General features: G+C 29.1%; 1 protein-coding gene across 3 annotated transcripts in view; it reads left to right on the forward strand.

The window, feature by feature from the left end:
* Positions 1-16,978, forward strand: part of LOC129968653 (activated Cdc42 kinase-like) — a 99,482-nt gene extending 82,504 nt beyond the window's left edge. For 2 of the 3 annotated variants that reach the window (XM_056082762.1, XM_056082763.1), the window contains exons 10-17: positions 3,235-3,399; positions 3,516-3,655; positions 3,830-3,955; positions 4,097-4,281; positions 4,380-5,701; positions 8,119-8,271; positions 8,830-8,902; positions 15,471-16,978. In XM_056082762.1, the coding sequence (XP_055938737.1) occupies positions 3,235-3,399; positions 3,516-3,655; positions 3,830-3,955; positions 4,097-4,281; positions 4,380-5,701; positions 8,119-8,271; positions 8,830-8,902; positions 15,471-15,689 (2,383 nt within the window). In that variant the 3' untranslated portion in view covers positions 15,690-16,978. The remainder of the gene's footprint in view (positions 1-3,234; positions 3,400-3,515; positions 3,656-3,829; positions 3,956-4,096; positions 4,282-4,379; positions 5,702-8,118; positions 8,272-8,829; positions 8,903-15,470) is intronic. The other variant, XM_056082764.1, reaches the window with a different exon arrangement.
* Positions 16,979-21,680: the final 4,702 nt, after the last annotated feature.

Genomic DNA, 21,680 nt, shown 5'->3' on the forward strand with positions numbered 1-21,680 from the left:
ATTTCCATGAGGATTTCGAATTAATTTTACATGCGTGAGATGAATATGAATGCAGTTTTTCCACTTTAAGATGATTTAACGCTTTTTTTTTACCAAATTTTGGTGCAGAATAAGTCCAGGCAAGAGAAAGAAATTTTTTTACTAATTAAAATAGTTTAATTAATAGTTCAGCTTAATTGTAATTTATGTTCAGCATTATAACAATATATTTGAAATCTAAAAAATAGTTTTCATCAGTGACTTGAAATGGGTCAAAGCTCTAGGATAAATGGGGGGGGGGAGGATTAGATAGTATATTTTTAAATTTAAACCTACTAGCTCTTAGAAATTGAAACTTTAGCAGTCACTACTTGCTTTCATGTGCAAATTTGTTGTTTAGTTATTGTTTGACAACAGATTCTAAAACCCTCCACGCTTTTGTGCATGCATTAGGATGGGTTTAGTTTGTCAAAATAGGAATGAAAGGCGAGGTAAAAGGAGTTGTTAAACATTTAACAATAAAATAAAACTGGATTATTCACAGATTGAATTAAAATAATACTGTCAGAAACAACACGATACTCTCACATATACATGAAAAGAAATTGAACAAAAAAAGTATCTAATAGAGTGAAAATCAAGGTCAAAGAATGACGAAGAATTCCTCATCCTTTCGCGTCTCTTCCCTTAATCCTTTCAGGGGTGGGACATTAAAATTTTTGAAATATGAAGAAAAAAACCAATCAGTGCGATTAATTGGTTGTGTAGACATTGATTTGATATCAAATTTTTTTTTAACGTCTCCTTCCACAGGGGGTAGTGTCCTCATTTGAGGACCCCACCCATTTAGAACAATGTCAGAAAATCTTTTGAAATAATTCCACAAATTTCTTATGATAATAGCAGTATTAGAAATAGTTTAGGCTAATAAACATTTTTATTTATGTTTTATGTAATTTGAAAAATTTTAAATATTAAAAATACAATTTATGACATATTTATTATGAAATTTCTAAATTATATCTTGCATATATAAATAATAAAATTTAATAGAAAATATCAATTAGGAATAAGATCTAACTAAAATGCTAAAAATATATATACACAATTTAATTTAAATTGATAAATATCAAATAGTAAGCAAAAAAATTAAGAATAACTCATTATTTTGCATGAAATCTTTTGAAATATGTAGGAGTGTCTTTTTGTCTAACACACAGTTGTATGTTGCATGCTTTGACATTATTCATGTTTTATGCACATTTTTTTTGGAGCATTAATTTCTTTGGAATTTTAGAGGAAAAAAAATCGCAAAAATTTAAGCCGAGCATGAGCATTAAAAATACAAAACCATCTGGAACGAAAGGCAAATATGAAATGTTTTTTGTCTTCAAATATGGGTGGGTTTTCCTCTGAAGATAATAAACAAAACTCCCCCCCCCCCCCTCAACACAAAATTTGCATCGCATCCTTCTCTGAAAATATCAAGTTATAGCTTTCTCCCAGATACAAGAGGTGACAAAACAGAAGATAACAAACGAAGAAACATATGTCCTAGACGGGTGGTGTCCCCAAATGAAACCACCCAGAAATCAACCACCTTTGTTTGTTCTTAAATTAATTAGAAGATTCCAAAGAATTATGATTTAAAATCTCATGAATATTGTAAGAAAGTTTGTGGCGAATTTTGATAGCATTTCAATTCTTAAGAACTCAAAAAATTTCAGCAAAAAATTGAGTCATTTTTAACATAAAATTAATACCAAAAATATCAAATTTAATATTAATATGTTTTATTTTTGAATTCAGAGGTTCCCATTGGGGTGGTAAAATCCACTAGACTTCAGTAAGCCTTTATTTATTGACCTTTTACCAGTATTTGTAAAAAAAAAAAAAAAAAGTGAGAGGGGTTGAATGGTCATAATAATAAATTGTTTCATACAGTATATACTATACTTAATGGAAGTAGTTATGTGCAATTATTGTACTGTGGAGATTGCATTGCTGAGTGCAGAATCTGCGACGTTAGATTCTGCAGCCGGTAACATAACCACTAGACAAAATTTATCATGAAGCTACCACCACAGTACTGACCAAAACTTAATAAAGATATTGCTGGCATTTTACCTATAGATTAAACATTATCTGCAGATATTTCCAAATTAAATATTCTTTCTGTAGGATCTTTCTTAACCATTTTTATTTTGAAAAGAGTAGAAAAAAACAGGGCATTTTCTGAGGCACAGTATTTTAATGGAAATATGTAATGTTTTTATTTCTATTATCTTATTTTGAATTATATTCTTATTACTTTATAATAGTGATTAGGCTTAAATGTAAACTCATTTTGATTTGTGAAAAATTAGTTGACTTCTGATTTTCTTTCCTTTAGGAAATTAGAAATAATTCATTGTAAAGCTTTTGAAAACTTTTCCTCAGTCTTTCAAATAAAAAAATTTTAGAAGTGCAAATTATAGTTAAAAATGCTGCCTTTGTTAATACTGATAATATTTTTTTTTTGTTGTTGTTGTTTGTGTCTGTCTCAAAGTGGAAATGAAAATAATCTCAAGTCTAAAGTCTTTATTATTATTATTGCTTGATTTGTGATAATATTGCCTTTGTGCTTGAAAGGTTCCAGGTTCGAAATCCAATTTCACTAAAACTTCTCTGTATATTCAGGGCTGTTGTATATTAAATAAGATGCCTAGTATCAATGTCTTCCCACAGATCAAATCAGATTAAATAAAATATGTAATAAATTTTTATAAGGATCTTTAAATTGCTGCAATACAAATGAAGAAAAAAAGGCTTTATCCATATATGCAGTACCTGAAAACAATGCTATCAAAATTTGTAAAATTTAAAAAATGAAATTCATGACAACTCTGTCATGCATTCTTGGCCCACCAATTACATTTTATGTGTAGACAGATTAGTCTTATTCTGACTTTAAAAAAAATCATGACCAAAAAAGGCTTGCAATATTCTCAAACCTAATATAGGAAAATCAGTATTATTAAAGCTAGAGAGAATAAAATGATAAATTTCAAAAAAAAAAAGGGGATATGCAGGCAAAAAATTATGATTTTTTTGGATATAAAAAACAATAACGATGAATATATTTTTACCATAAAGCTTGAAAATATCAATAACATATATTTATTTATTTATTGAAGTGATGAATTCCCTTATCTTTATAAAATAAAATCAAATTATTCTTGTCCTTATGCTGTCTAAATTTTATTTTTCTAACAGACCTCTTCCTGATACTTTAAATGTTTGGAAAGGCATTCTTAATAATGGCAAAACTGGCCTTTTCAATCCAGCTCATACAGTCGCATATGTCAGAAATTTCCCTACTTCACGGCCAAGTTTTTCACGAGCAGACTCTCGAAGTGGCTTGTATGCAAGTAGACGAAGGTACTGTTGTTATATTCTTTTTCTTGAAAATATTCTTTAATGCAAGCAATTATTCATGGGTTGCTTGCATCAAAATAATACTAATATAACTTTTTATACATATATAAATGTCTTAGATTGAGAACTGATATGATATCCAGACCACAAGGTGATTTCAAACATACTGGTCATGTTGGTTTGGATGGTGCATTTTTTGGTGATGTTGCATTTTTGGGAGACAAATATCAACAGCTACCAAGACAAATAGTCACACCTTGTAAGTTTTGTTTTTATTTTATTTTCCTTATTAGTTTATTAATATGATTCTGAATAAAGATTGAAATCTATATTTTGTGATGTTCCATTTTTGAAAGTATAATATTTAATCTTGAGAAATATTGGTAGTTCTTCTGGATTTATCACAATTTTTTAATTTATGAATAATTTTCAGATAAACCCCAGGATGACAAAGAGAATGTGAGTCCAACACTAACCACTCTTTCTTCTGATTCATCTGACAAAATTCCATTACTGAAGAAATTCAGTACTTCTGATGGTAGAAGTGGTTCATCTTCAGGTAAAAATGCCAAGTACTGAGATAATCTTTTGTTATAAACACATTATTCTTCCATGGAATAAATGCAAAGTATGCTGAATCTGAAATGTGCATGTTTTTGACATATGCTTTTTAACACTGAATTATATTGTTTTATTATAGATAATTGGTCTGAAGTGATTAATGATCAAATTGATTCTCCAATTATACCAAATTCTGCTGTTGATGGATCATCTAAGCGGTCCAGTAAAGATGATGAAAAATTAATGAATCTTCAAGACCATGAGTATCATGAAATTAGTGATGAGGAAGACTTTGGAAATTTTATAGAAAATTCAAAATTTGAGGTATTGTAATTTTATTATTCTAGTTGAGAGTTTTTGTTAAATATCAAATGTTCAACGATGCTAATTTGTTAACAAATTAAAAATTTTTCTTCTGTTAGTCCCTTGATCTTGGACCTTCTTTGATGGATGAAGTGTTTAAGGCCCTGGGATCTCCCACACCAGAATTGATTTCTGAAGAACAAAACTGTAATGAGAATAATCTCATCATGAATGAAATAAAGGAAATCTCTAAACTTGGTCGAGACAACTCGAAGAAAAAGCATGCTATAGTGAAACCAATATCTGCTGCTGATGAGCAAACCCTGGATTCTGCTATTGCCATAGCCAAAGAGCTAGCCAGCAAGAGTCTCTTAAATCTTGAACACAAATCTGACAATGACACACCTTTGGAAAGCCCTAAAACTCCTACTTCTCCTTTCAAGAGAAAGTTTTCTTTCAAGTTTAAAACAAGTCCAAAACCTGAGAGGAGGAACTTCTCGGAGGAGGCTGAAGCCATTCCTGACATACAGGACATAATTACAGAGGAAGCAAAGGAAGCATACAACTCGCTGGTTGAAAAGGGAAGTGCATTGGAAAGGAGTGTTTCGCTTCCACCTGCTGTAGCTCCAAAGCCTATCTTGGAAGTCAGCCATCTGAGATCCAGGCACCAAGCTGCTGCTCCATCACAAGCCACAGATTCATCTGACGCTGAATCTGAAACAATAGACAGCAACCCTCTTCGAATGCTGAGAAGTGGTGTGCCAGTCAGACCCAAAGTTCGAGGCAATAAGCATGGTATACCGAACAGCACCAGAGCATCAACTCCTCACACAGCTACAGTTGCACGCTTGGCTGCTAATGCTGGTTCCAGTAGTCCACTTGTAAATGGAACAAGATCCAGCTTGGGTTCCCCGCCACCTCCACCCCAAGCGCCAAAGACTTTTCCCAGACCTAATATTGCGTCTCGCTATGCCAAAGAATTGAATCATCAAGTTGGTGTCAAATCAGATGAAAGCCCACTCGATTCAAGACTCGAGGACCAAAGTGATACTTCTAGCACCAATACTACTGTGAGTTGCAGTGAAAGTTCTTGTGATGCCTCTAATCCTTTGCCCTTGCCACCCAGAGACAGAACAAAGCCCTTGCCTGTATTGAAACACCATCAACGTAAACATCCACTTATTCTTCCAGGCTCGTCCATATCTGTACTGGACACAGCACGAAACTTAACAAAGCAGATATCTTGCCCTGATGTGCCAACAGATCTACTGACCATTCGACCAGATACACCAGAACGGAGAGCTAGTGAGGGTGCACCTCCTCAAGGCTGCATCTCCATAGCTGAATCTGCATCTTCAAATAGTTCTAGTCTTACTAATTGTACTTTATCAACCAATGCAAACAGTTCTGTACCTCCTCCTAAACCTGCCAGGACATATACGTAAGTTTTTCTTACTTTTTTGTTGTTACTTATTTGTTTTCAAATGAATAAATCATTATATGCATTATTTGCTAATTATTGCTTTGCTTCTTAATTTCAGGGCATGTTTTTGGTAATTCAAAACTAGCTTGATATTAAATTTGATTATTTGAGCTGTTTTGAACTAATGTATATTCAAGTTTCTTATAGACATTTTTGTCTGTAGGAGAAATTAGTTGAAAATTGAGAAAATTGTAATATGTCACATAACATTATTAATTGTAAAGATTAAAAAAGGGGGGGGTGGAGGAAAGAGGGCAATGGGATATAAATTTTTCTATAAAATGATGACGTGATTTTGGTGTGATCTATACAAATTCATTATTAAAGGTGTATATTTTATTATGAGCAGTTTTGTTTGGAAAAGTTGAATCTAATTCACTAAATATATAAGTGGAAATTATTTATGTTGATTTTAATTAAGTTTTTTTTTCTCATCCAAAAGTATTATAGCACAAAAAGAATTTTTAGCCCTTCTTTTTTATTTTGCCAAATTAATAGTTATACGGGGTTTTTTTATCCAATTTTTATAAGATTTAAAACTATTTTTCAATCTATATTGCAACAATACTTTTCATCATTATTATAAAACTTTAATTTTCTTATTGTTACTAGAAATATTCTCTCAGTTTTTCTTTCATTATTGAAATATGCAGTTTAAAAAAAAATCATATCCAACTTTTGAAATTAATGTCATTTACCTATTTTTGTAATATTAACTATATATTCAAAATAATTTTGAAAACAAATGAACTAATCGGTAACCACTTATCTTCTAACTTTACCAATTTTTGTTATATTCAGAAACTTAACCTTTAGGTATGTCTTTAAGAGTTGATTGCCTTCAATCACGCTCTATTTTCAGAAGAAATCGAAAGCGGTACTTAATTGTACTTTTGAAGAAATACTATCTCTGTGGAGAAAGCCCAACTACTCAAAAATCTTTGTTTCATAAGTATGCTTATTATCCTGTGCCTCATTAATGGTTTACCCATTTCTTCAGCATAGTGTGGAATACTGCAAAATAAAACTTTGATACAGCCTTTAGCCTCAGTAATTGGAACGATTTTGCCATTTTGAGGTGTAGCTAACCAATCAAAGTATTCCATTGTTATCATACAACTGTTATGACTATCTTTTGTTATACTTATGCAGTATTAATGTCTTGAAGTAGACTGATATGACTAAATTAATCTTATTAACATTAGCCATCTTTGGCAACCATATTAGTGATATTAATGTAGTCATAACAGATTTTGATGAAATGCATTTTATTAAAATGAAAGAAAATATTTTAAATTGTGCACATAATAATGTTAAAGCATTTTGAATGGTTAGCTGTGCTTGCAGAATGGGGAAATTAATTGAGAGGAAAATTGGTAAAATTGGTTCTATTTTTGAGTTTGGGATCACCCAAGTTTAATTTTGCCATATTTCTTGAAAATGAGAGGAAGATGAATTAGGGATGCCACATACTCAGGGGATATAAGCTTTCATATGAAATAAAAATTGCCAATGTCAGAATATTAGATATTTCATTTATTGATTGTGACTGGTAAGCTCTGTCAAGGTTTCTCTGCTCACAGAGAATACATATACATAGAACTGTTTTGAAGTTTCTTTTGAAAATGGATGGTGATATGACCTTCATATAGCTATTAATGGTATTAATTTGATATGAAATAAGAAATCAGTTTGTGGAATCATTATAGTGGTTGTGGCCAGGAGAATGATTTGCCAATTATTTTAAATATGTAGATGATATGTGGACAGCTGGGTCAGCAGAGGCTGCTAGTTCAATTTATAAAACTATATTGTCTTTTAAGCTTGAAATTATGCTTACTTACTGTAGTGGATTAGATTTCTGGATGAATTGGCAAACAAAATTTCACTAAAATATGTTACTTTTTGATATTATACAAAAAGCTCCAATGCTGAATGATTTCTTACATATTTTATTAAAGAGTGTTTCAATACAATAAACAAGTTATTGGATTAATTTAAATTAAACATTTCCTATTAAAGTTCAAATTTAAGTAAGATAATAGAATGGGCAAGTGCAAAGCTCAATGAAAATAACAAGTGTAAGACTTTTATATCTGTGCAAATCATCTATTAAAATATTAAATTTAAAAATATTTTGTTTTGGGAGCTATTAAGATCAAGTAATGCATGAAAGGTTTTTACATATATAATCCTTACACAAGCTGCTTGCTGAAAATGGCTAGTTGTAAATAAATTTGCCCTTCTGTTTAATTCCCCATTACACGTGAACCATGTTGTATTAATAGAATGTGATGCATTTAGTTTCTCTCTCTCTTAATGTAAAGCATTTGATCCAGGATGTGTGCTGAAAAATGTGATATTTTTATTTTCAGATTGGACGATTCCTTTGAGAATGAAATTCAAGCAGAGCTCGACAATCTGGACAACATGCCTGAAAAGACATCTCAGCTTTTGTATAAAGGTGGGGATCATGTCAGTTGTGAAGATCTTCTAGAATTTGCTCTTGATAAACCAGGCGCCAGGAGGTGCGTCCTCTTGATTTTTGTTAAAAGTTTTGTTAAGGAAACGTTGGTTCTACACGTACCAGGATCTTTTTCCTGTTTGAACCAGGTTTTTAAAACCACCCTCCAAATCCTCCACTTATGGTTAGCATGCATGCAGAAGGTTTTAAACAAGCATCAGAAGTTGCAGTATTGTTGATTTTCCAAAATATGCATTATTTTGGGATTTTAAGCAGATTTTCTTTTGCTCTTGTTCTTAATTTTAATTCCAGATTGTAAACTAACCTGTTGATGTTACACTTTGGAAAGTTAATTAATTTTGATTTTGTTTTGACTTGTTTTTTTATATATCCTTATGATTTTGTCAGTTATGTAATATCTCCTCAAAAAGTTGAAAATTGCATATGTTATATATTTTAGCAAATTGTTAATGCTTTTAATTTGGGAAAAAAAAAAAAAAAAAAAAAAGATTTGTTTATTGAATATAGAATATTTGACTGAACTTTAAATTTTACTAACTTAAATACATTATTAAATTGTGAGATAGTAGAATGGCCTTTTACTGTCATTTTCTTATTCTAGAACACAAGGCCGTTCCAGAGGCATTGATTCTGATGAAGTTCGAATAATGTTAAAAGTTTTGTCTAGGCAACAAGTAAGTTCATGAAACATCAGTTTATTTATTATTAGTTAATTTATTAATTTTAAATATTAAAAATTAATTTTATAAAAATATTTTGTATGCCAAGCCCATTAAAATTTTAAAAATTTTTAAAAGCTTGGAAAATGTATGTGGCAGGAACACAGTGTTAAAGAGCAAACAGATTTTTAATTGTTGTTAAAATGGGAACATTATTAAACAGAAGGTTGTAGTTTTATGGTGATGTATTATAGACATAATAAAATAGAATTAAAATAATATCTTTCTTGTTCTACTTAATATGGGTTTAATTATTTAATACTTTGCATGACAATAAAAGATCATACAGTTAAATCAGAGAATATGGCATTGAGTGTTCTCTTTTAATTTTCAATATTCAGTGTATTGTTACGAATTTCATAAACTGCGAGGAATAAGACTTCTTGGTGAGGTTTTTGTCAGCAAAGGTGGTGAGATATTCAGCGAGTTGGCAAATGGAATCTTCAACAAGCTCCAAGAAAATTTCAGAGTTTGCCAAAAATATAAATAGCCAGTGGTTATCATTATTAGTTAGCAATGGTTTTTCTCTCATTGAGTTAGTACAAAAACTTAGGTACAAAAATTATGTTTGTAATAGGACAAAGTGTAGTCTAAATTTCTGTTAGATATCCAGGATAATCTTTCTTTGGTTATTTTAGTCAAAAAAATTTTAATCTCTAAGTTTGTCTGCATGCAATGAAACACTTCAATATATTCTAATTTTCTTGCTTCATTCTGCAGCGACATCTAAGGACTTTTTGAATTCAATATGGTCAATTGACCAGGAATCGTAAGGGAATTAGCTCGGTAAAACTTATCATTAAGCTCAAAATCGTTTTATAAATCTGTAATTTTTATGGAACCTGATAATTTGTTGGCATTTTTTCATAAGTAGAATGAAATATCATTGACAGTTAATGAAAATCAAAAATTTAGTGATAGTCTTAAACAGAGGCCCATCCATGTTTCTGCCCAAGCACTAGGCAATGGAAAATTTATATTTACGTTTCTGAGGAATCTAAATTCCGAGTCTGTAGTATCAGTAATGCTATATTTGGCAAGTTCCTTCAATACTCAAGAACAACTCTTGTTCACCTAATTTCTAATGGATTCAGATTCAAATTGTGCTAGCTGTTTTGTGTCCATTAACAAGTTTATTATTTGCCTTACATTTATATTCTACATACTTATCTGTAAATTTATTTCTTTGCTGCATTTTTTTTATTATTATTATTTATGGAACTACAATGATAATTGAATGGTATAATTCGTTAATTCATTTTTGTGCCCGTTCCTATTGTGAATGAAATATGGTTTTGGGGTGCAATTCTCAATCAAAGGCTTACTTCCTTTCTACATATTTTATATCTGCTGTAGAAGTATGAGAAATCCTTAAACATTTTGTACATAGGTTCTCTATAAAACATCTTATGGTACCGATCGAACCTCCCTTCTCCGTATTTACGAAGCAATATGTTTGCTCATCTGTTTTGTAGCAATTGGTGCGTTCACCATTCTGCTTTGCGTATTTGCTCTAGTGCATTCTGTACTTCTCCAGTTGGAAGCCTCTATGTTATTTTCTATCAGTTACCCCTTTGATTAAAATGTGAGAAATTGACGATTTTTTTACATCTGTTCTGAAGAACAAACAAAATGTCTCTGCCAATTTGTACTTCCTGACTCTATAATGCCCAAGCCTCTCATATTCTCCCATTTTTTGAGAGAACCAAAACATTACTTTATGACTCAAACCTTAATGATATTTGCATTAAAATTATGGAATCTTGTAGCTTCCCACCTTGTTACCTTACAGTTTTCTTATTTGAACCCCTTTACTAGATTCTATAAATAATTAACTATTCTTGTTGTTTTCCAATAGCTCTATCTATGCCATTGCTATAGGTAGTATAGGTATAGTTTTGTGCCAATTTTCACAGCTCGAAATCAAATGGACATGCTGATTGGGGCATCATACTGCCATCTGGTCACTCTCACTGAGTGGTGGTAATTATCTGTGCTCTCCAGAAAATTTTACCATCTATCCAGTATGAATTCATTATTTATACTGATTGGACAAGTGGTTTGGAGATTCTATCTCATTACCAAAGTTGAATGCATCCTATTGCTATTAGATTTTTTTTCTTTTTTGTGCCTTTATGAAATGACGGCTTTAGCATCCTTTTTGGGTTTTGAGTAGTGTCGCATTTCAGGAAATGTAAAGGTAGATTCGGCTGCAAAATATATAAGGATTTTTGAACATTGAACTTCCATTTTACAATATTAAGAAGTATTTTAACAATCATATTTTTACATCTGGCAAAAGATATGGGATCTACAGATCCATAATAAATTGCATTCCATTAAAAAAAGACATTGGTTTATGGCCTGTTCTTTCTATATATAAGATAAATGTTAAATTGATTCCTCAGCGTATAGAACACACTCACTTCACTCACAAATATATCATAATTGGCGAAAGTGCACCTACATGCAACAGATGCAATATTGATTTTACAGTTATCATATTTTAACTGAGTATCTTGCTTTTAATTCTTATGATGGTCATTTTTTCACCTTGTCTTCCTTTACATTAAAAGATCTAGTGGGTGAAAAATACTACCCAAGTGTTTTTAACTTTTTAAAGCAACTGGTTTTTATTTGAATTTAGCTTTTTCTTTTCCCCTTTCTAATTTTGTTAAACGTTTTTTTTATTTAAGTTTTTCTACTTTATATTGTTCTACATTTTCTTAAATCATTGTTTTACTTTAAGATGCTAAAATCTTTCATTATTTGCATCTTCATATTGTTTGTGTTTTTAACTTTCTATCACTTATTTTTATGAGCAAATGGTAGAATTAGTATATATGATATTATTTTAAATCTATTCAGATGTTACAATATGTTTGGTGCAGTTTAGCTAGTTATGACTTTATTTCATTTATTTATATTAAATTCATAGAATACATGGAAATAAAAGGTCATTTAAAGTTTTTAAAACAATGTCTTTATAGATAAAAGTATAAAATATTAAAGTATAAACAAACAAGTCAATTTTATAATAGAATATGGAGTAGAAAATACCATGCTGTTGTCAATGAATACCATGTTGTTAAGTTAAAGAATAGAATAGATGCTATTTTTTAATGCTTTAATAGTAAATACTTTAAATAAAATGTTCAACACAGATACAATGAACATTAGGCAACCTCCCAGCTGTGGGAAAACAGTATGTGAAGCATATATTGTTTGAGGTGGCAAAGTCTTTTCTTATTTTAAATGTTTGTTATAAAGATGTGGTCAATTTGCCATTGTCAAATATATAATTTTATCAAGTAGAATCTGTTCTGTATCAGTAAATTTCATGCGCTTATCTGCCATGCTTTGTATGTTATTAGAATGCTTGTTAATGTTATTAGAAGCTTGATCCATTGTGCATAATGTCCTTGAAAACTGCTTATTTTTTATAGTCCTTATATCAGGGCCTTAAAAGTGTTTATCTTTTTATTCCAGTGCTTATGTAGTCTTTCTAATAAGGAGAAAAGGTTCATTTCAGCACTCTAGATATGCCTGATTATAGATTGCATTTTCTTTGTGGTGTCAGATCTTTCAATGCCTACCAGATTTCAATAAATCTGGAGACAGTGGAAAGGGTTTTATCTCAATTTAGGGAAATATTGAAAGGGTGAGGGGGGGGGGATATATCTTTTTCATTTACTTGAATTTTCTTTCAACTCTTTTAGCTTGTTTAAACAGGGAGAAAAAATTTTTTCTTTTTACAGATAATTTATGTTTACGAATAAAACTACTAATGTTGGTTTTTAACAGTGAATTGTTTTTTTTTTCTATGTGTGATTGCTCATTTGTAGAGCGTATGTTAATAATATTTCAACATGAATTAATAATTCGCTATTGATGAATTATTTAAATACTCTTATTTCAATTAATTTTTGCACAAAAGTTCTATGTACAAGAAAATTTGTTATATCATTCATTGTGGACTTTCAAAAGTGAGTACTGCAAATGATTCAAGGCTTCCAAAAATTAAAGTAAAGCAAGATGTTTAATGCCCTAAAATTACTTGTAACTCTTGCCAAAAATAAATTAATGGCAATAAAATTCCTTTTTTATTTTTTTGTATACAAACTATTCAAAGAGAAAGAAATGTAATCATCAAAAAATTCAAACTCTTCCTGATTCAACCCTCCAAATAAAATAATTTTGGAATTACATCTGTCTGTGAACACAAAGCTCTGAGCTGGAATTTCTTAACACCAAATTTGCAGATTACTACAAAATTTTAACAAAATCTTTCTGCATGAAGTTTTTGTGTTTGTTTATCCAAGTATAGGAGAACTTGATAAATTCGAAACACTAATCAGTAAAATTTAGCATTTAGATACTAAAACTATGGATGTATAATTTTAATATTTAAACTATACCATCATAGCAAAATTTTGAATCACATCTGTCAACGAATTGGCCATCTGTCAGTCTTCATATGCATGTAAACGCTATAACAGAAAAACAAAACAACTTGGATAAATGAAATTTGGTAAGGAATTTTGTTTTTAAAATGTTAGCTGTGTTTCAAATTTTGGATTCAATTGACCGACCAAACATTTGCAAGTATGCTCAGTTTTTTTTTTTTTTTTACTTAATTGGGGCTTTAGAAATAAAATAAAAATAAAAAAAAAATCTGTGCATTCTTGGCTTTCCCAAGTTTCCTATTTTTTATGTTGGATGGTGGGATGATATCTTTTTTTAAAGAATATGTAATAAAATAATGGGGAGACATTTTCATCTGATTTCACATGTCTTACAGAGCATATTAAGCCTTTTTTTTTTTTTTTTTTAAGATGTATCAGAGTGATGACCCACGTTTGAATTTTTATGTATCTGACGTTCATTGATCAATAAAACTATGATTTTTTTTAATTCTAAAAGAAACCCCAGTTTAAATTATTTTTTCAGTAAATTTCTCATGCTAGTTAAATTTTTGTAATAATGAACAACTGATAAGTAAGTGCAAATATAAGAGAAAACGAATTACTGCATGTTTTACATTTCACAAAAGGAATATCTGATAAAGTTGATGCTTTCCAAGTATTATTGTCAATAGTTTATTTAAAAAAAAACTGTTGGAATATTTATGCTTATCAACCTTGATTGAGTGTTCAATCCTAATCAAGCTTAATCAATGCTTATCAAATTTTCGATTTTGATCGGACTTTCATGCCATCGAGAATAAGTCTGGTCATATCTTCCAATTGGATTCAGAGGCATCTCTGAAAGTGCATATGTGTTGGTGGATTGATAATTCTTCATTATTCTGATTTAATTCAGATTCCATATGAAGGGAATTTCTGTTCTAAAAGTTTTTCCATTATTGAAAAAATAAAATATTGCAATATATTGAGAAATACAGACATAACTAAAACAAAATGCTGTTTCAAATTCTCCATTAAAATAATTCCAATATCATTATTTTTTAAATATTTTATTGGAAGGCAAATATTTTTATCATATAAATGAATATTAGTAGGATAACTGAAAATTCCTCTTTTTTGAACAAGCTTTGATCAATGTGCTAAGAGATTACTTGCAATTGTAAGAAATAAATAAAATATCAACTTATCTGTGGCTATATATTGTGATGATGAAGTGTGGTCATCACCCAGCTCTACTTATTGATGATGAAAATTTATTTTATTGCATAATTCTTTGTTATGTAATCATAAATTACCTTTGTTTATGTGAAATTTTGGAATTTTTCAATATATTTTGTGTGTGTGTGTGTGGTAACTACAAAAACTTCTTATCAACAAGATAATGAAGGTATAGGCAGGAGAAATTTAAATTGCATATTTTGCATTTAATTTTTTGTTTGATATTTTTAGTTCTTAAACTTTCTTAAATAGTTGTCAACAGAATGGTGATATTTTTATTTATTACTTATTTTGTTTATAAGGATGAAAACATTTATTCTATTAGAAATAGTTTAGGTTATTATTCTATTAGAATTCTATTCTATTCTATTATAATAGTTTGTAGGGGTTTTTTTTTTTTTTTTTTTTTTTTTTTTTTTTACTCTTTAAGAAACTTATCAACTGAACAAAGCATACTGATTATGATTGATTGGACCTTTTTCCTAGGGGTTAATACAAATTCTGTAACAACAAATTTAATATCTTTACTTAAGGACTAAATACCATCGAACAATTAGTATTGCTCTCTCTTTATGACATCAATTATTTTGGTTTCTAATCAATTTGTAAGCAGTCGTCATTGCCCATATTGCCTACATACGTGTTCAGTGAATAAATTTATTGTTATACAAAGAAGAAAAGTAAGAGATAACATTATCTAATTGTCTATGAATCTGATCATTTATAAATTCAAAAATGTGAACATTATATTCCTGTTTCTTTACTGAAAATTTCATCTTGAAAAGAAAATAAGATTTTTTTTATAGTTATAATTGAAATAATGTTTGTCCTTATAATTTTATTTGTGTATTCTCAAAACTCGCCACTTTTCCTTGTAGATGGTTACTCGTGAGGAATGCTTGTCTGCTCTGAATGAAACAGATTGGGATGTCCACACAGCTATCAAATATCTCCAATTGCAGTGCATTCTTAATTCTCATATGATTCCTACTCACAATGTCAAACAGACACTAGCCAAATGTAACTGGGACGTGAGACAGGCAGCCAACTACTTGCTGGCCACACACAATGTCAATGAAGACACTACAGAAGTTTGATGATTGCCTTCTTCTGTGTGTACTGTATGCAAATTCATTGATAAAACATGCTTTTAACTATATGCTATTGCAGTCAATAAGTCTCTTAGTTGCAAATGATTCATGAAGACTTGTTGAAACCAAATTATTCAGAAAGTATAATCAGTTTTGTATTATCAAGATATATATGAGAAATTATTTCAGCTTGTATTTAGTAATAAGAATATTAAGACACTGTCCTCTAATCTTAGCAGATGCAGCCTTCATTTTATCATGAGTAAATTTTAATTCAAAATAATCCGTTTTAAATGGAATATTATAAAACTTGCCTTCAGATTTGCATATTTTTCTATAATACAATTTATATCAATAATTTCTTTCTAATAAATAATTTTCTAATCAATGACTTTCATTGGCATAAAAAAAATTCATGGTATGTAGAATACATTTACTATAATACTATTTTTCAATGTAAAATTGTGTATAAAAAGGATTATTCAATAATGGGGAATCAAAATTGAACATTTGAAATAATTCTTGTATAAAGTGTCAGATAGATGCAATATTTCTTGCCATACTGCTGAGGAGAAATATAATAGTGATTTCCCTTTCTGAGAAGAAATTGGGAAAATATATCTAAAGGTACCATTATTTCTCATCAAGGATTTTATTTAGTAAATTAATATATTTGCAAATCATTCATAAAAATTTGTATTTCACAGAAATTATTTTATAAAGATGGATAATATAATTTATAAGAATTGTGCTTACATTTGTATTTGATGTTTGTATGATATTTATATTGACAGTATATATATTTGTGGAAGAAAGTGTTTTTGCTCGTATAAATTATTTTATTAGTATTAAAGTACACAAAAGTGCATCTGTTATTTGTCACAGTCCGGTTGCAAACTTGTGCTGTTTTATAAACTAGAACATTTAATATAATATTTTAATATGTCATTTATATGCTGTAATATATTTTGTGTGAAAAAAAAGTGTCCTCCTAGCATATTTCTATCATACTTTAAAAGCATTTAATGAGATTTTACATTTATATATATTATAAAAATAGAAAGGCATATTCTACATGTAAGACTTTATCTGATAAGCTATGCCATCATTGGTATAAGAAGAGTATTTGTTCATTCTATTCATGAATACCATGCTAAAATTACATACTGTGGCAATTTTAATAAAATATTTTCATTTTGATACTCTTCTTAAATCCAAATGGAATCTAAGATAAACAGCTTTACATCAAGTAAATTTATGCCACTAGTACAATAATATAGATCTGATTTTTTCTCTCTTATCTGTTTTTACATCTTTCTGTAAAAAGTATTTCTATAGAAAAATAAAGATTTTATCGTTTGCATTTCTTTAATACTAATAACTTGTGATGATGTTATTAATACATTCATAGAAATACATCCCAAGAAATATAGGAGAAGGGTAGTTCTATTCTAACAAATATTATTACAAAAAAAAATATGCAATAAAAAGTTGAATCCCAATGAGAAAAAAAAATTTGATTTAAAATTTATTTAAATACGAAATTTTTATTTAAACCTCATATCAAATTGTGCAGGGTGAAAAATTATTGTAAAATTAATTTGTAGTTTAAATATTTCTTTGGAAAAACTTGAATATCCCATCATTCATCAATGAAATAAATGTAATTATATATAGTTTTTATCTAACTTAAAGCATTACAGCATTTTTCTGTTGTCATACTGAAAACTGCTCAAAGATCACCAGAAAAAGATCACATTCTTAATTGAATTCCACAATATTTGTATTTTCTTTGCAGAAACCAAATTTTGTATAATGTGGACACATGCATGAGATTTGTCTTCTGTTGAAAAATCACATCTGTGTCAAATAGTTGTATGGACTTCATGTATAAAGTCCCAGCATATTTTTTACAGGGTTGCAATGCCATCGGGAAAATATAGGGAATTTAAAAACATGGAAACTAACCCTTTTTCTCTCTCCCTTTTTTTCTGTATAGATTATTCCAGTTTTGGATTTGTAAGAAAGTTATTCTCTTTCCAGAGATACCCGAATTGCAGCTAATGAGCATACAGAAGACTTTAGTAACTGTGTGAAACAATTGAATACATTTTTCCAGCAGGATTAGCAACATTCAATCTGCGGTGTTTAGTCAAACACACTTGAGTTTATTGAATGGTATCTTTAAATAAGCTCACAGTTTCTCAAAAAATAAAGTAGATTAGATAATTTTTTAAAAACAATGAGCTGCTCAAAATCCATATATAATATAAATTGAACAAATGAAACAATCCAGATTTTTCTGAATAGGTTCCAGAAGTTCTGCAAAATCTATTTGTTTGTGCATTGCATGCCTTGTAAGAAGATAATAAGCTTAAGTAAGATGGGAAGGCACATATTAGTAATGCCAAACGAGGAAAGCATGCAAGATTGCATATTTATTTAAAAGAGTCGTCATTGATATTGGACTTAGTATTGAAAAGGAATACAGGAAAAGATGACACCTCAGATCTAATTTAATGTCCGAAAATAAACCAGTTTCAATCTTTTTAGTTCAAGAACAATAATCTAAAGCTGAATTTTTATGGACATTAAAACTTGTTGCATCACATTCGTCCTTTAATGCATTCACTGATATTTTGGAAATATTTTCACATACATTCACTGAAAGTGAAATAACTAAAAAAAAAATGTTTGTTAGGCAATATAGAAATGTCATACCTTATTTGTTATAGATTAGCTCCATGAAACTGATGACTGAAAACTCTGCAGAAATTGGGGCCCAAATACTTGGAATTGACATAAATGAATAAAAAGAATTTTGCTTTGTAATGTTTTCTTGTTAAGTAATCGTTAAATAATTTGTATCATAGTAACAAAAATGTTTTGTTTTTTTATTTTACTGAAGTCCATAATTTTGTATGACTAGCAGTTAAAAAGCATGAGAGGTAATATATACCTTCTTAATATATAAATTTTGTCTTGATAAATATAATTTTTTTTCTTCTGTATATAAATATAAACCTTCTTTTAATCTGCTATTTTGAATAACTTTAAATTGTCGCTTTCTTTTCTTGCTCTTTCCCCTCCTTAAAACTATATTCCATTATATAATATATGCGTCCATATTCCATTATAGCATGTGCGCAGCACACGAGTGCAATTCGTGTATTTCCTTGCATCTTATATGTACAATTATAAAAACAGGATTTTTCTTTCTAGATTGGAATAGCAACCCTATTTTTTTACAGCACTTTAAATAAATCCTGAGCTTCTACAATCAAGTCAGGTAATTTTTTCCTCAAGGATGTGTAGAAAAATATTTGTTCTTTTGGCAAATCATTGTCAGTAAAATTAGAACTCAGCAGACTTATAGAGATTTAGTTTCTTTGGAAGAAGCAGTCCTTAAATTTATCCTTTGTTTCGCTTGTCTTTTTTCAATCTAATATTGTAGCATTTCGTTACGTCAAATATCTTCTTGAATTTGCATATTTCATATATTCATTATTTAAAAGAATTCTGGATATTATTTTCCTATATATTTTAAACCCTAAAATTGATTTAATTCAAATTCTACTCAGCATTCAAAATAAAAATTCTGCATTGGGCAATAATTTAAACCTTGCTAAAAGTTTTATAAGCAATTCCTGCCAACAGACTATAAAGTAAATTGAGGCAAGTATGGAGAAAAATATTGTGATGATATTTTGACATGTAGATCTATATTGGAAAACATTATCAGACCTAAATTTGTAAGGTTTATTTGATTTTAAAAACATTTAGTAGAGAATTTCGTTGTTCTTATTGTTAAATTTATAGTAGGTAAAGCTAGGACTATATGATGCATCAAACTTTGATCCAACATTTGGCAATTTCATGATGAAATTGCAATTTTTGCTGTCGCAGTGATGATTTAAGCTTCTATAAATGACTGTGGATGATTTTTTAAAGTATTTTCACAGTGAAAGGACTTAATTTCATTCAAAATAATCAGCATGTATTATTTAAGGTATTTAAAATCCAATGTGTTTAGGTCACAAAAATAAATATTTTGTGTACAATATCATGAATTCTAAAGTTGTTAAAAAGAGTAAAAATATGCTAAAGTATATTTCTCATGGCTCATTTAAATTTACTTTTCATAATAGAAAAAATTTTATGAAGCAATGCATGCATACATGTCTCATTTTCTCTCTTCCGTTCAATAATATATTCGCATGTTTTTTTTTTTTTTTTTTTTAAATTTATGCATGGAGAAGAACAAAATGATCAATAAGGAATTAATATTAAATAACATTGACTTTCAAAAATTAATTAGCATCAATGAAGACAAGATATTAGAAACTGAATGCCACTGTTACATAGGAGCAGTCAGCTTTCGGTGGTGACGAAACCGAAAGGGCTGCAATGAATTTGGAAAAGCCGTTATTTATTCAGTAGGTATTTCAAACGAAAAAATATTGGTTTTTCTACCTTCAGTGTTTTTCTTTTCTTCTTTCTCATATATTAAGAAGAAAAAATATCTTATAGGAAATAAAATAAATAGGCAAGATGAAAAATACATATTGTCAGCTTTCCAAATATGGCCACATGCCAGATTTTTTAAAGATTCAGTCAAATAATGAACATTTAAAATTTAGCATACTGCAATCAGATAATTTTCTTATTTTTAAGCTGTTTATGCCCTCACAAAAAATATTCACACATAAAATTCTGCTCTCTAATGAAATATATAGTTGAGAACTGAAGATATAGTATACAGATCTAATGAACAAATATAAAACAATTCTTGAATGGTGGCAAAGTGAATGTGCCCTGCAGTCATTTGTAAATACAAATGGTTTATTTCAAATATTTTAATTTTCTTCTGACTCCAGTGAAAAAGGAGGACAACTGTCGGAATTTCTTCCAAATGTTTACCATTGGAAATTTATACATCTCTGTTAGGTTGTACAACACTTCAACCTATTAAACATTCATTGTTGGAAGCATTTGATGCATCATGCAGCACTAGCTTGATATTTTCTTGAAAACGAAATCATATTATTTTTATATAAAATTTCCAATTATGATACATGAGTAGTATGTACAAAAATGATTGATCAAATAGTTGATATCTCCCTACACACTGTTTAAATAAAGGTTTAACTTTTGCATTATATTTAATAGAACATATTTTGTTCCTGGTGCAACATGAAAACTTTTATGCATTGAACTATATTTTACACTTAAAAACCTAGTATCATATATTACATAAACTATTTTGCCTGGTAATTTGTCAAGTATTTGTAAAAGGTTAAAAATGAAGATGTGTTAAACATAATGCTGGAACAGTTTTATCCTCAAATTAAGTTCAGACTGACATGCTACAAAAAATAAATCTTTTTAATCAACTCATATTACTTCTGTTAAAAAAAAAAATACATTGCTATAGAAGTTTATTTTTCAATTCTGTATGCTCAAGACACATTTTCTCTCCCTACCCACATTCTTGTAATTTTTACAAATAGAATAATTTTCAAATCTCTTAAATTGCATACATGTATATAAACAATATTTGAAATAATGAGATATTTTTAAAAAACTGAATTTATATTTCAAGTCATAAAAATGTTGAGCATGCTTTAGATATTCCAAAATATGTATAAGTACTTTTCAAATTAATTTGTATACTTTAGTATTTATGCTATGTATAGTTTAATAATAATATATGTTTATTGATCACAATATTTACTCATTTTAAACGTTTGCAAAATAGGCTGCAATTAATGTATGGCATTTTGTAGGGACAACTTGTTTCAAAATAACTACTTATAGAGTTATCAACAGAATATGATTTTTATAAAATATTCGAACTTCTCATGAGATTTGAATTGAATTTCATTAGTAAATCTTCCCAAAATTTATATGTATTAAGTTTTAAAAGTTTATTTATTCAAAGCGAAATTTGGGAATAAAAAAAATTGTAAAAAATTACTGGCCTTGTCTGCATCTTTT

This window comes from Argiope bruennichi, chromosome 5 (assembly GCF_947563725.1).
Source record: "Argiope bruennichi chromosome 5, qqArgBrue1.1, whole genome shotgun sequence".
NCBI classification, from domain to species: Eukaryota; Metazoa; Arthropoda; class Arachnida; order Araneae; family Araneidae; genus Argiope; species Argiope bruennichi.